The 15,834-nt window shown below is 45.3% G+C and overlaps 1 protein-coding gene across 1 annotated transcript in view; it reads left to right on the forward strand.

Moving 5' to 3' along the window:
* Positions 1–15,834, forward strand: part of SNTG1 (syntrophin gamma 1) — a 1,036,287-nt gene that overhangs the window by 920,337 nt on the left and 100,116 nt on the right. Inside the window, exons 17-19 of the mRNA XM_063923704.1 lie at positions 9,342–9,458; positions 9,541–9,612; positions 11,169–11,321. Of these exons, the coding sequence (XP_063779774.1) occupies positions 9,342–9,458; positions 9,541–9,612; positions 11,169–11,321 (342 nt within the window). The remainder of the gene's footprint in view (positions 1–9,341; positions 9,459–9,540; positions 9,613–11,168; positions 11,322–15,834) is intronic.

Here is a 15,834-nt window from a genome sequence, read left to right on the forward strand (position 1 = left end):
TGAGAAGTGACGAGCCGCCAGCCGTACAACCAGGAAGTGGCGTACAGGCGTGCGTTCCACCTGGTCGTCGTGGAACGCATATACGGAAGTCGCGGCTTCCGTGGTTAATACCTGGACATCCCTAGGTTATTCCGGAACGCTAATGTGTAAACTAAAAAGGGGCACATCAAAAGAGGAGGGAAACCTCCTGAAAAGTGGTATATCCTCATTAAAATAATAATTAATAAAATCTAATAGAAACACTATTAGTAATAAAACAGAACCACTATTAGTATTAAAACAGAAAAATAGAGACATCTTAGGGGGAATGTTCAAAAAGTAAGAAATAAAAAATAAAAAATAAAAGTGGTGTACTCACACTTGTAGTAATAGCAATTATAGAACAGTGCATTAAATTAGTGCAGCAATCACAGTACCTACTAAACAATACATCAAATTTATGCAACCTCCTAAGCTATAAAGAATATTATTCAAGCCTAGATTGATAGGTAGGGGTCTTAAAACACAACCTGAAGGAAGAAGGTTACTTGTTGCATATGGTACTAGTATTAGTCCTGGTGGGAAAACACAATGGGTGAGAAAAAGGGGGGGGTTTACATGGGGGACGGAATTGTGGGTGCCTAATAATCAGGCCATAGATCCTCCTTCTTTCTATAAGAACCATTTGATTTCGAAGTCGCAAGTACATTGAACCAGATATACAACGTTTTTGCTGTCACAAGTGATAAAATCCTTGATCTGAAACACTTTCTTGTTGGATGACGATGTGTATTGAGTGATAGTAGAGTTTTTACTCTTACAGTTCCTACACATCTGACACATGCCGCATCTGTAGAATCCCAAAACTACTGAGAACTGTCCGGTCAAAGGGATTCTACAGATGCGGCATGTGTCAGATGTGTAGGAACTGTAAGAGTAAAAACTCTACTATCACTCAATACACATCGTCATCCAACAAGAAAGTGTTTCAGATCAAGGATTTTATCACTTGTGACAGCAAAAACGTTGTATATCTGGTTCAATGTACTTGCGACAAACAATATGTCGGAAGAACAACGCGAAAATTAAAAGAAAGGATGAGCGAACATCTCAGAAACATCAAAAAAGGGGTTGAAACACACGGAATTTCATCACATTTTAAAAAGGAACATATGTGCAAAACATCTGAAATTGCCTTTTTTTGCGGGATACAATTAGCTTCAAATAATTGGAGAAGTTCGGATACTGAGGAGAGATTGGCAAGGGCAGAGATGAGGACCATTTTTAATTTGGGGACTTTACAACCCAGAGGTATGAACCTTGACTTCGAAATAAAATGGTTCTTATAGAAAGAAGGAGGATCTATGGCCTGATTATTAGGCACCCACAATTCCGTCCCCCATGTAAACCCCCCCCCCTTTTTCTCACCCATTGTGTTTTCCCACCAGGACTAATACTAGTACCATATGCAACAAGTAACCTTCTTCCTTCAGGTTGTGTTTTAAGACCCCTACCTATCAATCTAGGCTTGAATAATATTCTTTATAGCTTAGGAGGTTGCATAAATTTGATGTATTGTTTAGTAGGTACTGTGATTGCTGCACTAATTTAATGCACTGTTCTATAATTGCTATTACTACAAGTGTGAGTACACCACTTTTATTTTTTATTTTTTATTTCTTACTTTTTGAACATTCCCCCTAAGATGTCTCTATTTTTCTGTTTTAATACTAATAGTGGTTCTGTTTTATTACTAATAGTGTTTCTATTAGATTTTATTAATTATTATTTTAATGAGGATATACCACTTTTCAGGAGGTTTCCCTCCTCTTTTGATGTGCCCCTTTTTAGTTTACACATTAGCGTTCCGGAATAACCTAGGGATGTCCAGGTATTAACCACGGAAGCCGCGACTTCCGTATATGCGTTCTACGACGACCAGGTGGAACGCACGCCTGTACGCCACTTCCTGGTTGTACGGCTGGCGGCTCGTCACTTCTCAGTGACGCTTACAACAGCGACAGTGCGTTCCAAAAGGACAGGGTGGAACGCACGTCGCGCGCCCCCTCCCGGAAGATAACGCACTTCCGGCGGAAGCTGTGCGTTCCACCATCGGCAGGTGGAACGCATAGCGCTATTTTTAGCTATTTTTAGCTATGTATCACCATAAAAAAGATGTTTCAAAGAGCCTAAGCAATATAAGCCATTTGTATGTATTATACACTGCAATTTGTATAGGCTGTGTGTATTTTTTGTTAGAGATGGAAAACTCAGTAACTCCTCCCACAATAAGAGGATATCCGGTTTTAGAGTATAAATAGGTACTCAGTAGCCCTCCTTACACACCTTGACAAAGACCTTTGGTCGAAACGCATTGGTGTGAGGGCTATACACCATTCAAGGACCTTCCAGATCACCGTTATTTAGGTGAGATAATCCGGATCTATCTCATCCTTTTTGATTGTGTTTAACATCTTCTGGGCGGTCTATTAGGATTGACACTACTGTTGTGTTCATTTTAAGAAACCTTTTTTGTATAATAAAGTTTTTTTAACTACACCTCCATCCCTGATATATATTTTATTATACCGAGATTGGGCGCATCCAAGGGTGGAATTCCACCTTCTGAGAAGGAGGTGGAGAAAGAAACCGCTACGTGAGAGACAACAAGTGGAAGACCGTAAGTGGGGTACGCTTACCCATTGATATTCTCAACACTGAGTGAATGGTCAGGCAATTAATCACAGTTAAAGATACCTTTATGTGCCTTTATACACATGTTTAGTGTAAGTACGGTAAGCTGGCTAACTCCTCCGTCTTTAAATTTCAAATGAGATAATAGACTACAATTGTGGTCTATTAATTCGACTACTTTCTCCCTTATTTTCCGCCTTGGGTCATCGCTTGGGGAGAAACCGAAAGAAGTCTGGATCATCCATCTGCTCGGCCAGGAGTAGTCTGGACCTATAAAGAAACCTTTATATGTGGAAAAAACTTCCCTCTAGACGTGAGTACGGTACGAAATTTATTCGTTAAACTATGAAATCCTAGAGCAACTTCCCCTTTTTGAATCTGGGACGTACTACACGATATCACTCTCCTGTCTTCTTCCTTTTGAGGGACATTGGAACAAGTCTGCTAAGAGGACTCCAACCCATTTGAATAAGAGAAGGAAGTCTTAAGAAGACCCAACAATCTTTGAACTGACCCACTTCTTAATGTTTAGAGACATTATAGAGATCATTGGTTATTGTGCGCAGTTGATATAGTCCCCATTTTTTCTTTAAACTGTAGAAGGGGCATTGGGCTGAATGAAAGTGCCCCAGTACATGACTTACAGAGTGGCAGGGCATGGTTTAATACACAGGGGAGGGGTGGATAGTGGAGTGGGCTTAATATTTATCATTTTCTGGTGGGAGGACTGCTTGCTTGACTGCAGATATCTCCAGTTCCTGGCAATAGATTTCTTTGCCTTCAATGGGATTGAAAACTTGTTAGTCCCACCTTTCAGGAGGTGCTGGGGACTTGGGGATCAGAGCTCAGGAGGCAGAGCAATCAACCAATGAAAATATAAAACTGCATATTAGGCATGTGGAGCTGGAGCAGGGACCAGCTGCTGGAATGTTGATATCTCTGGTTCTGGGCATAGTACAGACAAGCTGCCAGTGTCCACCGAAAGGGGAGAGTCCCAGCCTTTGTAGTTTATCCTAAGAAAAACTTTAAATCAGATAGAACCCAAGATACAGTATCTGGCTGGGAAGAGCAATTAACAGGCTCGTATGGGGACCACTGCTTTGAAATTGGATATCTCAGGTTCCTTAGGGCCGATTTTCAAAAATCTGGTACCCCTGGAAAGAGGGGACCCTCAGCTATCAGCCTAGGGCCCTTAGACATCTTGGGCCCTTGGGCAAGAGCCTATTGAGCCCATACAAAAAGACGGCCCTGATTTGCAGCAAAACACCCGTTTTGAGGGGATATCCGGAAATTTTGTTACTTGTTACTATCCCCAAGATGTAACAAGGAGGGACTGCAACAGGTATCTCCAATGTCTGCCATGGTCCTCCCATTCCTGACAGCAGCCACAATCCCTGTAAATTTGTACGGGGGCTTCTGAACTGCCGGAGTTATCAAGTTCTGGAATGCAACATATTCCTAAGCTTGGTCCCGGTTGCTAAAGTCATCTGCAGATGGAATTAACCTAATGTAGATTATGGGCTGCCTATTGCAAAATCTTTTGGGAGAGGGACAGTGGTGCAAGTAGAAAAAATGTCTTAGTGGTACTGTGTATGGGTGTGGCCAATGAAAATGGGGGCGTGATACACATATGCCCCCAATAGTGCCTGATACACATATCCCCCAAGTAGTGCAGTGCCAGATACACATATGCCCCGACAGTGCCAAATACACATATGCCTCCACAGTGCCAGATGCACATATGCCCCCACAGTGCCAGATATGCATGCCAGAAACAATTATGCCCCACAGTGCCATATACACATAAGCCTTGACTTTGCCAGATACACATATGCCCCCACAGTGCCAAATAAAATATGTCTCCACAGTGCCAGATACACATATGCCCCCACAGTGCCATATACACATATGCCCCCACAGTGCCATATACACATATGCCCCACAGTGCCAAATACTCATATACCCCCAGTGCCAGATACACATATGCCCCCACAGTACCATATATACCCCTACAGTGCCACTTACACATATGCCCCACAGTGACAGATATGCCCCTACAGTGCAACTTAGACATATGCCCTCACTGCCCCACAGTGCTAGTTACACACATGCCCCATCTGCCCCATAGTGCCAGTTACACATATGACCCCACTGCCCCACAGTGCCAGTAACACATATGCCCCCACTGCCCCACAGTGCCAGTTACACATATGCCCCCACTGCCCCACAGTGCCAGTTACACATACACTGCTGCCTGCTGTGTGTGAGGGGAGGAGAGCGCAGTGTGCGGCTCTCCTACCCTTCAGAGTTCAGTCCGGTCTCCACCAGTGGTGTGTATCTCCAATCATGCGCCGGTTCATGAGCCATTCAAAGCTCATGGTCCGGTAGCCAATCAGGAGCTGCAGGTGCCAGTCCATTAGCTCTGATTGGCTAATGAACTGGCGCCACATTAGAGTTACACATCAACACTGAAGGAGACTGGACTGAATGCTTAGGGGCAGCGCTCTCCTCCCCTCACACACAGCAGAGCAGTGGCTGCAAGCAATTTTGTACCAATACACAGTACTGCCCCGTACTGCCATATATGCAGAACTGCAGAGGAATCATAAGGATACCTCCCCCACATCTTTGGCTTGGTTATGTGCTGATGGTCTTTGGTGCATGTGCAGTAGCGCAGCTCTGGGGACAAAGCAGGAAGTAATGCGGGCAGTTGAGCACCTCTCCATACAATTCCTTTGACATACCATGACAATCTCACAACACACCAATAAAACTAACCACCTTTGTGTGTCTACTAAGCCACCTTCCTATCACCGCCCAGGAATGCCCCTTACACTTTCAACACATTCCTGAGACTGTGTGTCTCCTGTGTGCAGAGAGAGTTAGATTTGGGCGGGATGTGTTCAAACTGAAATCTAATTGCAGTGTAAAAATAAAGCAGCCAGTATTTACCCTGCACAGAAACAAAATAACTCACCCAAATCTAACTTTCTCTGCACATGTTATCTGCCCCACCTGCAGTGCACATGATTTTGCCAACTGCAGGAAAATGTTGTTTTGCAATCACCCTTGAATTAGGCCCTAAGGCCCTCATTCCGAGTTGTTCGATCGTTTACTTTTAGCAGCCTGCTAACGCATAGTCGCTGCCCACGGGGGAGTGTATTTTCGCGTTGCGAGTGTGCGATCGCATGTGCAGCCGAGCGGTACAAACACATTTTATGCAAAACAAGACCAGCCCTGAAGTTACTTATCCTGTGCGATGATCCTAGCGACTAAGGTCCCGGAATTAACGTCAGACACCCGTCCTCCAAATGCCTGGACACGCCTGCATTTTCCCTACCACTCCCAAAAAACGGTCAGTTGACACCCATAGACGCCCTCTTCCTGTCAATCTCCTTGCGATCGGCTGTGCGAATGGATTCATTGCTAGAAGGGGTTGTCTTCAGTATGCCAACTGACGGGATCCCGGCGCACAGTATACTGGCGCCGGGATCCCGACAGCCGGCATACCGACATTTATTCTCCCTCGCGGGGGTCCACGACCCCCCTGGAGGGAGAATAAAATAGTAGCGCGCCACCGCGCCCGTAGCGTGGCGAGCGCAGCGAGCCCGCAAGGGGCTCATTTGCGCTTGCCACACTGTCGGTAAGCCGGCGGTCGGGCTCCCGGTGCCGGTATGCTGGTCGCCGGGAGCCCGACCGCCGGCATATCGTAGTGAACCCGCTAGAAGCATTGCACAGCAACGATGCTGTTTGTACCCGTACGATGCACGTGCGCATTGCGGTGCATACGCAGTTTTGCCATTTTTTTACCTGATCGCTGCACTGTTAAAATCGTCAGCATGAGATCAACTCGGAATGACCCCCACAATCCAGACAGCAGCTGCTAAGGGAAGTAGTCCTACTGACTCCCACATGCCAAGAGGATAAGGTTGGGGAAGTACAGGTTTCGCTAGAGCTTTCATCATTGTGCCCCATCAATGGTTCCATAAGTACAGGACTGTTTGATAGCACAGCACATCCAGTTCTCCAGAAATAATCAGTAAAAGAGCTTCAAACATGAATAAAGTGGTAAGAACTGCAAAACAAATGAATATTTAGCTTGCCACCTTTTAAATCCCTTTCTAACTACTACACTAATAGTGTCAGCTCGTCGCTCTTTAAACAGGTTTTTTTAACAGTTTTTTTTTCTTTCTCCATATATAGTATACAGTATATCAGTGTACTGAAGTGCGAATATCTTATTTTACATTACTAATGTATCTATGTTTTTTGTTTTTATATGTACTAATGTAACTATGGTTTTCATGTGCATTTTTCTTGGATTTACATATATTTTATTAATGATTAAAGATAACTAATGAATGTGTGGTTTTGCTCTTTTTGTTGATTTTCTTTCTAATGTATGCTTACATGATGGTTTATGTTTCTTCACACTAAGGGATATATTTACTAAAGTGCAGGTTTATAGAAGTGCAGATGTAAGCAACTAATTACATTCTAGCCATCATTTTCTAGAAAGTGCTAGATATATGATAAGTAGAATCTGGTTAGTTGCTTTGGGCAACATCTCCACTTCTATAAACCTGCACTTTAGAAAATATACCCCTAAGATGCCTTAAAAACCAGGATTGCAAGTCAACATCATGCTTAACAGTTAGTTTGCATTAAAATTCTGATTGTTTAGAATTTCTTACTTTAAGCTTTTCTGTTGTAGATGTGACACCAAAACATATAGCGCAACCAGTAATAACCACAGAGTCCAATATTTCATTACATTGTGCATACTACACATGTAGGTTTAGTCTTGATGTTCTCTAATAGTGCAACAACAGTATAATCAGCTCCTTTGTTCCACTTTGTCTATTTCCATGTTTATGCTATCCAACTATTAGCTCCACCCTTTCCCATAATCTTATCCGCTTTCAGATCGCTAACTCAGGTCGGACCTGGGTTTTGAACTAGGGTCCAACCCAGGTCCGAGCAGCCTCAGACCCTTGCACATTGCAGTTTCAACCCAGGTTATTCCCGTGTTGGTGCCTTTCACATTGAACCCGAGTCACCCATGTTAAACACTGCGATGTGATTCAAAATTGAGTTTTCTTGCTCACATTGATGAGGTTTCAAAGGAAATAAAAGGAGGGGCTGGGGACTGCTCTGAGCAGACACATAAACAGCCAATCAGCACCTTTTTCCGAGACCCAGGTTGAATATCCTTGGTCAGAGGCTTTCACACTGCACAACGACCTGGGTCCGACCCGTGTTTAACCCTTCTTTTAACCCGGGTTGAAATGCCGGGTTGCTCGACCCAAGTTATTCACCTTGGCGCTTTCACACTGCACCTCAACGCGGGACGACCCAGCAACAACCCAGCAAAAACCCGACTTATGTTGGCGATGCAAAAGGGGTATAGGAGAACCTAGTGGAAGTTAGTCTATGGAGATGAGCTAGGTACTGCCTGAACTGCACTGATGTTGCTGGTTTTAGAGATTTTGGAGAATGGATAACAATTGTAAATTTCAACATAATTTTCCTGTACTTTGACCGAGTAACAAGAAACATATATATATTGGAATTTTTTAGTGTTGAAGCTCATACACAGGAGCTTTATACCCCTTTCAGATCTCCAATGCCAGATCCCACCCGGGAATTGGAAACGGGTCCTTCCCGGGTGGGATGTGGCATTGGAGACTCGCCTACCCCTTTCGCTAGCTGTCCGACCCAGCAGTATGCCGAGTCGGATGCCATAGCAGAGATGGGCGGAGCCATCAGCGGGGGTGGAGGTGGAGGCAGCGCTGGGAGATCAGTTCATCTCCACGCCGCCTCTCCCTATGTAGTAAACGGGTCCCAGGTCGCATCGACCCGGGAATACGTTTACGCAGCCACTGACCCAGTATTCAACCCTGGAATAACACTGCTCATAACCAGGGTGGAATTACTGGGTCAGGCAACCCGGGAATTCTGACTTTTCGGACTTGTCGCTTTCACACCGCACACTGATCCATGTCGACCCGGCAATATGCCAGGTCGATACTGGGTTATTTTTTGTGCGATATTAAAGGGGTATGTATGAATTATTTTTCTCCATTGTTCTATTTTTACCAGGTGAAAGGAATGATGGAAGCTCATGTAATAATTGATCTATGAAGAGATACTGTAGTAAGGTACATGTTGGAGCAGACACGGGAAACGAGAGCATGTTCTACTTTCTCCCGTCCTTATTCTGTCATCCAACGTTTCAAATCACCTCCGCACTCTGATCTCTCTATAGATATGAAAGGTCTCTGTGTGAGCATCAGTCTCTCCTCTCTATTAAAAATAGAATAATGAATGTCTGTGTGCTCTTAACCATACTGGAACTTACTGTAGGTCAATTAGTCACCCGATTCTAGAGAACAAAATGTATATGCTAGAATACTAGTCCATATAACAGCTCCAGTGCATAGCTGAATCCATTGTTCAATCAATGCATTATACATTTCTTTATTGAAGCAATTTTAACTTTTTTTTTTAAATGTTACCAAGAAATGCAGCTGTTTGATTGTCCACATAAAAATGTTTAGGTATTTGCAATTTCTAACTTTCAAATTAAATGATTACTTGTTTTTTTACCCTTTTGTTTACACTTTATAGGTGTAAAAATCACTTCTAAATATTTTTCCCCCTGCTAGATAATATACATGGGCTGGGTTGAGGAGCGGGAGCAAGACAATCTTCAAGACCATATGTACACACCAAAGTTTCTGGCGCTAAGAGGCTCATCACTTTATAAATTCAACTCACCACCAGTAAGTGCTGTGCAAATTGTACGTTTTTACAAACAAACATACGCACTTATAATAGTACCTAAATTCTCTTTTTATATCTAAGGTAACGACGTGGGACTGGATGCGAGCAGAGAAAAAATTTACTGTGTATGAAATAATGTGTAAAATTTTTAAGGTAAGGCGTACAGTATATCCTAAATTTTCTACCACACAAATCAATAACAGTAATCTGAATCTACAGCATGTTTTCAAACAGTGGGAGGAAACCAGCGCATCTGGAGGAATTCTTCACTAATTCAGGGAGAACATACAATAGATTAAAAGAAAGATTAATATATTTCAGTTCCAATTCTCCCTGTGGCTGAGTGTTGCCCCTGCATCCTTACTCTGCCCTAGGTCCAGATCTATGTGGCCTTATCACAAATTTGAGTTTTAACTCTAATATAGGGCCTAATTCAGACCTGATCACAGCAGCAAATTATTTCTCTAATGGGCAAAACCTTGGGCCTAATTCAGATCTGATCGAAGCAGCAAATTTGTTAGCCAATGGGCAAAACCATGTGCACTGCAGGGGGGCAGATTATTATAGAGGTTATTTTGTTTCCGTGCAGAATAAATACTGGCTGCTTATTTTTACACTACAATTTAGATTTCAGTTTTACACACCCCACCCAAATTTAACTCTCTCTGCACATGTTATATCTGCAACCCCCCTTCCTGCAGTGCACATGGGCCCTCATTCTGAGTTGATCGCTCGCTAGCTGCTTTTAGCAGCAGTGCAAACGCTAGGCCGCCGCCCTCTGGGAGTGTATCTTAGCTTAGCAGAAGTGCGAACGAAAGGTTAGCAGAACTGCTCGAAAAAATATTCATGCAGTTTCTGAGCAGCTCAAAACCTACTCCTACCTAGCGATCACTGCAGACAGTTTAGTTCCTGGTTTGACGTCACAAACACGCCCAGCGTTCGGCCAGCCACTCCCCCGTTTCCCCAGGCATGCCTGCGTTTTTACCTGACACGCCTGCATTTTTTAGCACACTCCCGGAAAACGGGCAGTTACCACCCAGAAACACCCACTTCCTGTCAATCACTCATCGATCAACAGAGCAACAGAAAAGCGTCGCTCAAACTTGTGTAAAACTGCATAGTTTTGTGTGAAAGTACTTCGCGCATGCGTACTGCAGTCCGTACGCATGCGCAGAAATGCCGCTTTTTCACCTAATCGCCACGCTGCGTCCGAAAGCAGCTACCAATCAACTCAGAATGAGGGCAATGGTTTTGACAATAAAAGCAAAATATTGCTGCTGCGATCAGGCCCATAGTGTCCACAATAGCTGATGATATGAGCAATACAAACTGTATAGACTGATAGACTAAATTTGGCTTGCTTCCTCTGAGATGCTTGTAAGAGTGGCTTTAATACTATATATATTTTATGAAAGTACAAAGTGCACACAGCAGTAACATCAATAAATTAACTGTAATTTAGCTGAATAGAATATATATGAAATATTTGCGAAATAGTAATAGAGAAAGCATTTCTGAAATAATTATTTGCAATTCTCGCAAATCATTCTTCATTATCTAAATATTCAAAACATTCTCAAGAGATGTGTCCTGTTATGGTTGTATTTTATTACTATAATGTACAGTACATATAGTGTATTACAAAGGAGGAAAATGTAAGAAATACTACTTGATGTATGTCAGGTTGTATAACTTCAGGTTTTCATCAGGACAGTGATCTTCTGGACCGGCGGAAACACTGCTTTGGTGTTCAATCGGAGTCTGGTGAGGACTTGTACTTTTCTGTGGAATTGGAGACTGAACTCATTCATTGGGAAAAGGCATTCCAGACTGCAACTTTCCTAGAAGTTGAAAGGATCCAGGCAAGAAACTTACATATTTTTTCCACTGTTACTGAGCAAATGCAGAGTATATACGTTTGTGGGCCAAAATCATGTTTGTATGCAATGTTCGATGTTCATGCAAGTGAGTGATTATTGGCAGACTGGGCACGTGTTAAGGTGCTTTTGCGATCCCACTCATACTAAGATTTTTATTGTAGAATGATTGACAGGAAGGGACCATTTTTGGGGTAGTAATGGGGAGAGGCAGCACAAATGCAAGCGCGTCATTGACGTATTTGGGGTGTGTATCTACGTCAGCTGTGATCATGTATATAGAGAAACATGGTGTCAGCGTAGCTACTGCCGAGGCCAGTCTGCATTAGCACAGGCAGTGCCAGATTAAGATCCACATAAGCCTGGAGCTGAAATTTACAAAGGGCCTAATTGTGCGCGGCAACAAGGGATATGGCTAGTGATATGAGGGGCATGGGGTGCAGTGATCGCGCTGAACGAAAAAAAGTTGTGGGTCCCAGGGACTCCTCACTTTAAGAAATTGGGGTCCTACTACACGGGTTCTGGGTCCCATCACAATTTATGCATTATAGGCAGTGCTGGGGGAAGGCAGCAGTTGGGGTAGAGCTAGGGGTTGAAGCAGGGAACACTTGGGGCAGGGAGAGGGTTAAGGGCAGGCAGTGCTGGGGGTAGTGAGGAGGTAAGAGCAGGCAACAGTTTGAGAAGTGCTGTGAGTGGGTAGCAGTTGGGGTAGAGGGAGATAAGGGCATGCAGGAGAGGGTAAGGAAAGACAGCAGCTGGGGCAGTACTGGGGATACAAAGGGTGTAAGTGTAGGTAGGTACTGGAGGCAGTACTGGGGATAGTGGTAGGTTGCAGCTGGGGCAGTATTGGGGGCAAGGAGTGGGTTAAGGGCAGACAGTACAGAGGTAATGCTGGAGGTAGCGAGGGGGTAAATGTGGGGGTTAAAAGTACACTGCTTTGTAATTATACCAGTAAATCACGGTGAAAGGTAGTTTTCTATTGCCGTAGTAACTGGCAATAGAAAACCAGAGGTAGAGGGTGATGCCTTGTGGAGACAGAGAGTGCCAGGAGAGTGGGTGATGGGGAGATTGTGATGCAGGGGAGAAGCAGAGGGTGACAGGAGATTGTGATAGTGAGAGGCATTGGGTGACGCCAGGGTGTGGGTGACATAGAGGATAACGGGGAGAGGCCGTCGGTGACAGTGGAGTGAGGTGACAAGTAGATATAGGAGGAGACGGAGAGGCAGGAGGTGACAGGAAAGGGTGATGGGGATAGAGAGGGTGATAGAGAGAGATAGTGGGAGACAGAGAGGCAGTGGGTGACAGTGTCACGTCTCCTCTATGCGTGCACAGATGAAGCTTGGGCGTACGCTCCAGCTGCTCCAATTGCGATGGATATGGGACAGACCTAAAAGGGGAGGGCCAGCTGTTGAGAATGGGGTAAGGGACCCGAGGTAGGGGTACCAGACAGAGCGGTGGGGATGGAGCCATGACAGAGCAGGGATAGGGGGGAAGGCGGGACAGAGCGAGTTGGGGCAGACGCTGGGTGATGGGCCAAATATGCTTGTGAGGATATTGGGTTCAAAATCACTCAGTCACGGTGGTACATGAAAAACCAACAGTGGTTTATTGAACAGAATGGGTTATAAACAGCTCAGCACACTTCTGTGATCCAATTCTACACGACAATCCCTCCTGGAACTCCTGACAGAACATTACTTCTTAGTCAGTCTTCTGCTACTCTCCCAACTTCTCTCTCACGTCCCCTCTTTGCTATTATCAAACCTTTGTCTTTCCTACAATAAGGCGACACCCCCAGACAGTTTCAGAGCAAACCTATTTTCACATGTCCAGGCATGTCCCCTAGGCCACAATAGATGTTAACTAAAGTAACCTTACTTAATCTGATTGTGTGGCCTGGAATCCATTGTGTGGGGAAGAATGAGGGGGTGTATGGCCTGACATCTGAGACTGGCTGTATCTACACAACAGCAAACACACAGGTTATCTGCGTAGTCATATGGGGGGAACATTATTTGACAAACTATAACCCAATAACCAATACATTCATATATATACATCGAAAACATAACTGTACCCTTGTAACAATAACATCATACAATATAATACAATATTGCCTACTACATAGCCAAATACAGATCAACAATTAGTGTAGTCCATGGGTCAGACCAGGGCTAGGGAAGTAGCTGCGTGTCTTTTACCACTGTGTGACACAACGCGCCGGCTGTGTTGTCACATTTCCTCCCTCTACTTCCAAGCCCGGTGTCCTGGGTGGCTTAAGCTTGCTGAGAGTAATGGTATTCTCCTGTACCCTGGGTATTTGTAGCGAGGGATTTCCTGGGCTTGCTCGGCGCTTGGTCTGGTTCCTGCTGACGGGACAGGCCATCTGCGTTCCCGTGATCTCTGCCCTTTTTGTGAGAGATAGAGAAATTGTATAGTTGTAGGGCTAAGCTCCATCTCAGCAGTCGTCCATTGTCTCCGGCAGTGCGCTGTAACCAACTAAGGGGACTGTGGTCTGTTACCACTGAGAACTCGCGCCCGTACACATATGCCTGCATTTTCTTGAGTGCCCAGACTATGGCCAGGCACTCCTTTTCAATAGTGGCATAGGCTATCTCACGGTCCAGAAGTTTTCGGGAGAGAAAGGCAACTGGGTGTTCACAACCATCCTCCCCTACTTGGCTCAACACAGCTCCTATTCCACAACCTGAGGCATCTGTTTGCACAATGAACCGCCGGTGGAAGTCGGGGGCTGCTAACACTGGGGATTGGGCCAAAATGTCCTTCAGCTGGGAAAAAGCCTGCTCACACTCTGGGCTCCAGTCAATTTGTCGGGTGTACTTTTTTGTCATTAGGTCAGTCAGGGGTTTGGCAATGGTGCTGTACTGGGGCACAAATTTACGGTAGTACCCTGCTGTTCCAAGGAAGGCACGTACCTGTTTTTGGTTAGTGGGCCGAGGCCATTTCAGGATGGCCTCAATTTTAGCTGGCTCTGGACGAATATGGCCTCCGCCAACCCTATGCCCGAGGTACAATACCTCTGCCATCCCCATCTGACATTTGTCAGGTTTGATTGTTAACCCTGCCTTGCTGATCCGTGCCAACACCTGGGCCACATGCTGCAGATGCTCCTCCCATGTCTGACTAAAAATGGCTATGTCATCAAGGTATGCCTGGGCAAAGTCCTGACACCCTGTCAGTAGGTGATCTATGGTACGCTGAAAGGTGGCTGGGGCATTCTTCATCCCAAAGGGCATGGCAGTAAATTCAAAGAGGCCAAATGGGGTGCTGAATGCAGACCTCTCCTGTGCCTCCCTGGTAAGGGGTATCTGCCAGTATCCTTTGCTAAGATCCAGAGTGGATACATAGCGTGCCATTCCCAACCTGTCTAACAACTCATCTACCCGGGGCATGGGGTATGCGTCTGTCACTGTCACCTCGTTCAGCCTCCTATAGTCCACGCAGAAGCGGGTACTGCCATCTTTCTTGGGCACTAGGACTACGCTGGCGGCCCAGGGACTATGGGACGGTACAATAACACCAAGCGCCAGCATTTCATCGACCTCCCTTTTGATCATATCAATCACCCTGGGGTTCACCCGATAAGCGGGTTGCCTAGTGGGCCGAGCCTCCCTGGTATTGACATGATGGGCCACTACATGAGTGCGCCCTGGCCTGCTTGTGAATTGTGGCCTCTCTACCTCCAATACCTCCCTCATCTGTAGGGCCTGGGTTTCGGTTAATTGCGAGCCTATGGGCACTGCCTCCACTCCTAGGTCGCTCTTGGTGGCTGCTAGAATGTCAGGGATGGGGTCGGTCTCTGGGTCATCAATAGGTGGGCAACAGATTGCCACCGCCCCTATCTCCCTGGTGACATATTTCTTTAACCTATTTATGTGGTAGGTACCCACCCGCTTCCCTGTTTGGTCTAGGGCAATAATGTAATATACCCGTCCCTGCCGATCCACTACAGTATAAGGCCCTGCCCAGGTCGCCTGTAACTTATGCTTTCGGGCAGGTACTAGCACCATCACTTTCTGTCCAACCTCTAGTTCCCTGTCCTGCGCTCATTGGTTATAGTACCGGCACTGTCTTTCCTGCGCGCCCAGGGTGTGGTCATGCGCAAGCTGCATCAGCCTGTGCAGTTTCTCCTTCATTTGGACTACATATTCCAAGATGGGAATCTCAGTTTCCTGAAATGACCCTTCCCAGCTTTCCCTGACTAGGTCAAGTGGTCCCATTACCCTTCGGGCATATAGTAACTCAAAAGGAGAAAATCCGGTTGAATCCTGCGGCACTTCGCGGTACGCGAATAATAGCTGTTGCAAGGACTTCTCCCAGTCTCCCCCCTCCGATTCAGCAAATGCCCGCAGCAACTGCTTTAGGGTCGAATTGAATCTCTCACAGAGACCATTAGTCTGGAGGTGATAAGGGGTGGTGCGTAAGGGATGGACCCCAAAGTTGTCCCATACTGTCTGCAGCAATTCCCCTTGAAATT

The sequence above is a fragment of the Pseudophryne corroboree genome, chromosome 5 (assembly GCF_028390025.1).
Source record: "Pseudophryne corroboree isolate aPseCor3 chromosome 5, aPseCor3.hap2, whole genome shotgun sequence".
In the NCBI taxonomy this organism is placed as follows: Eukaryota; Metazoa; Chordata; class Amphibia; order Anura; family Myobatrachidae; genus Pseudophryne; species Pseudophryne corroboree.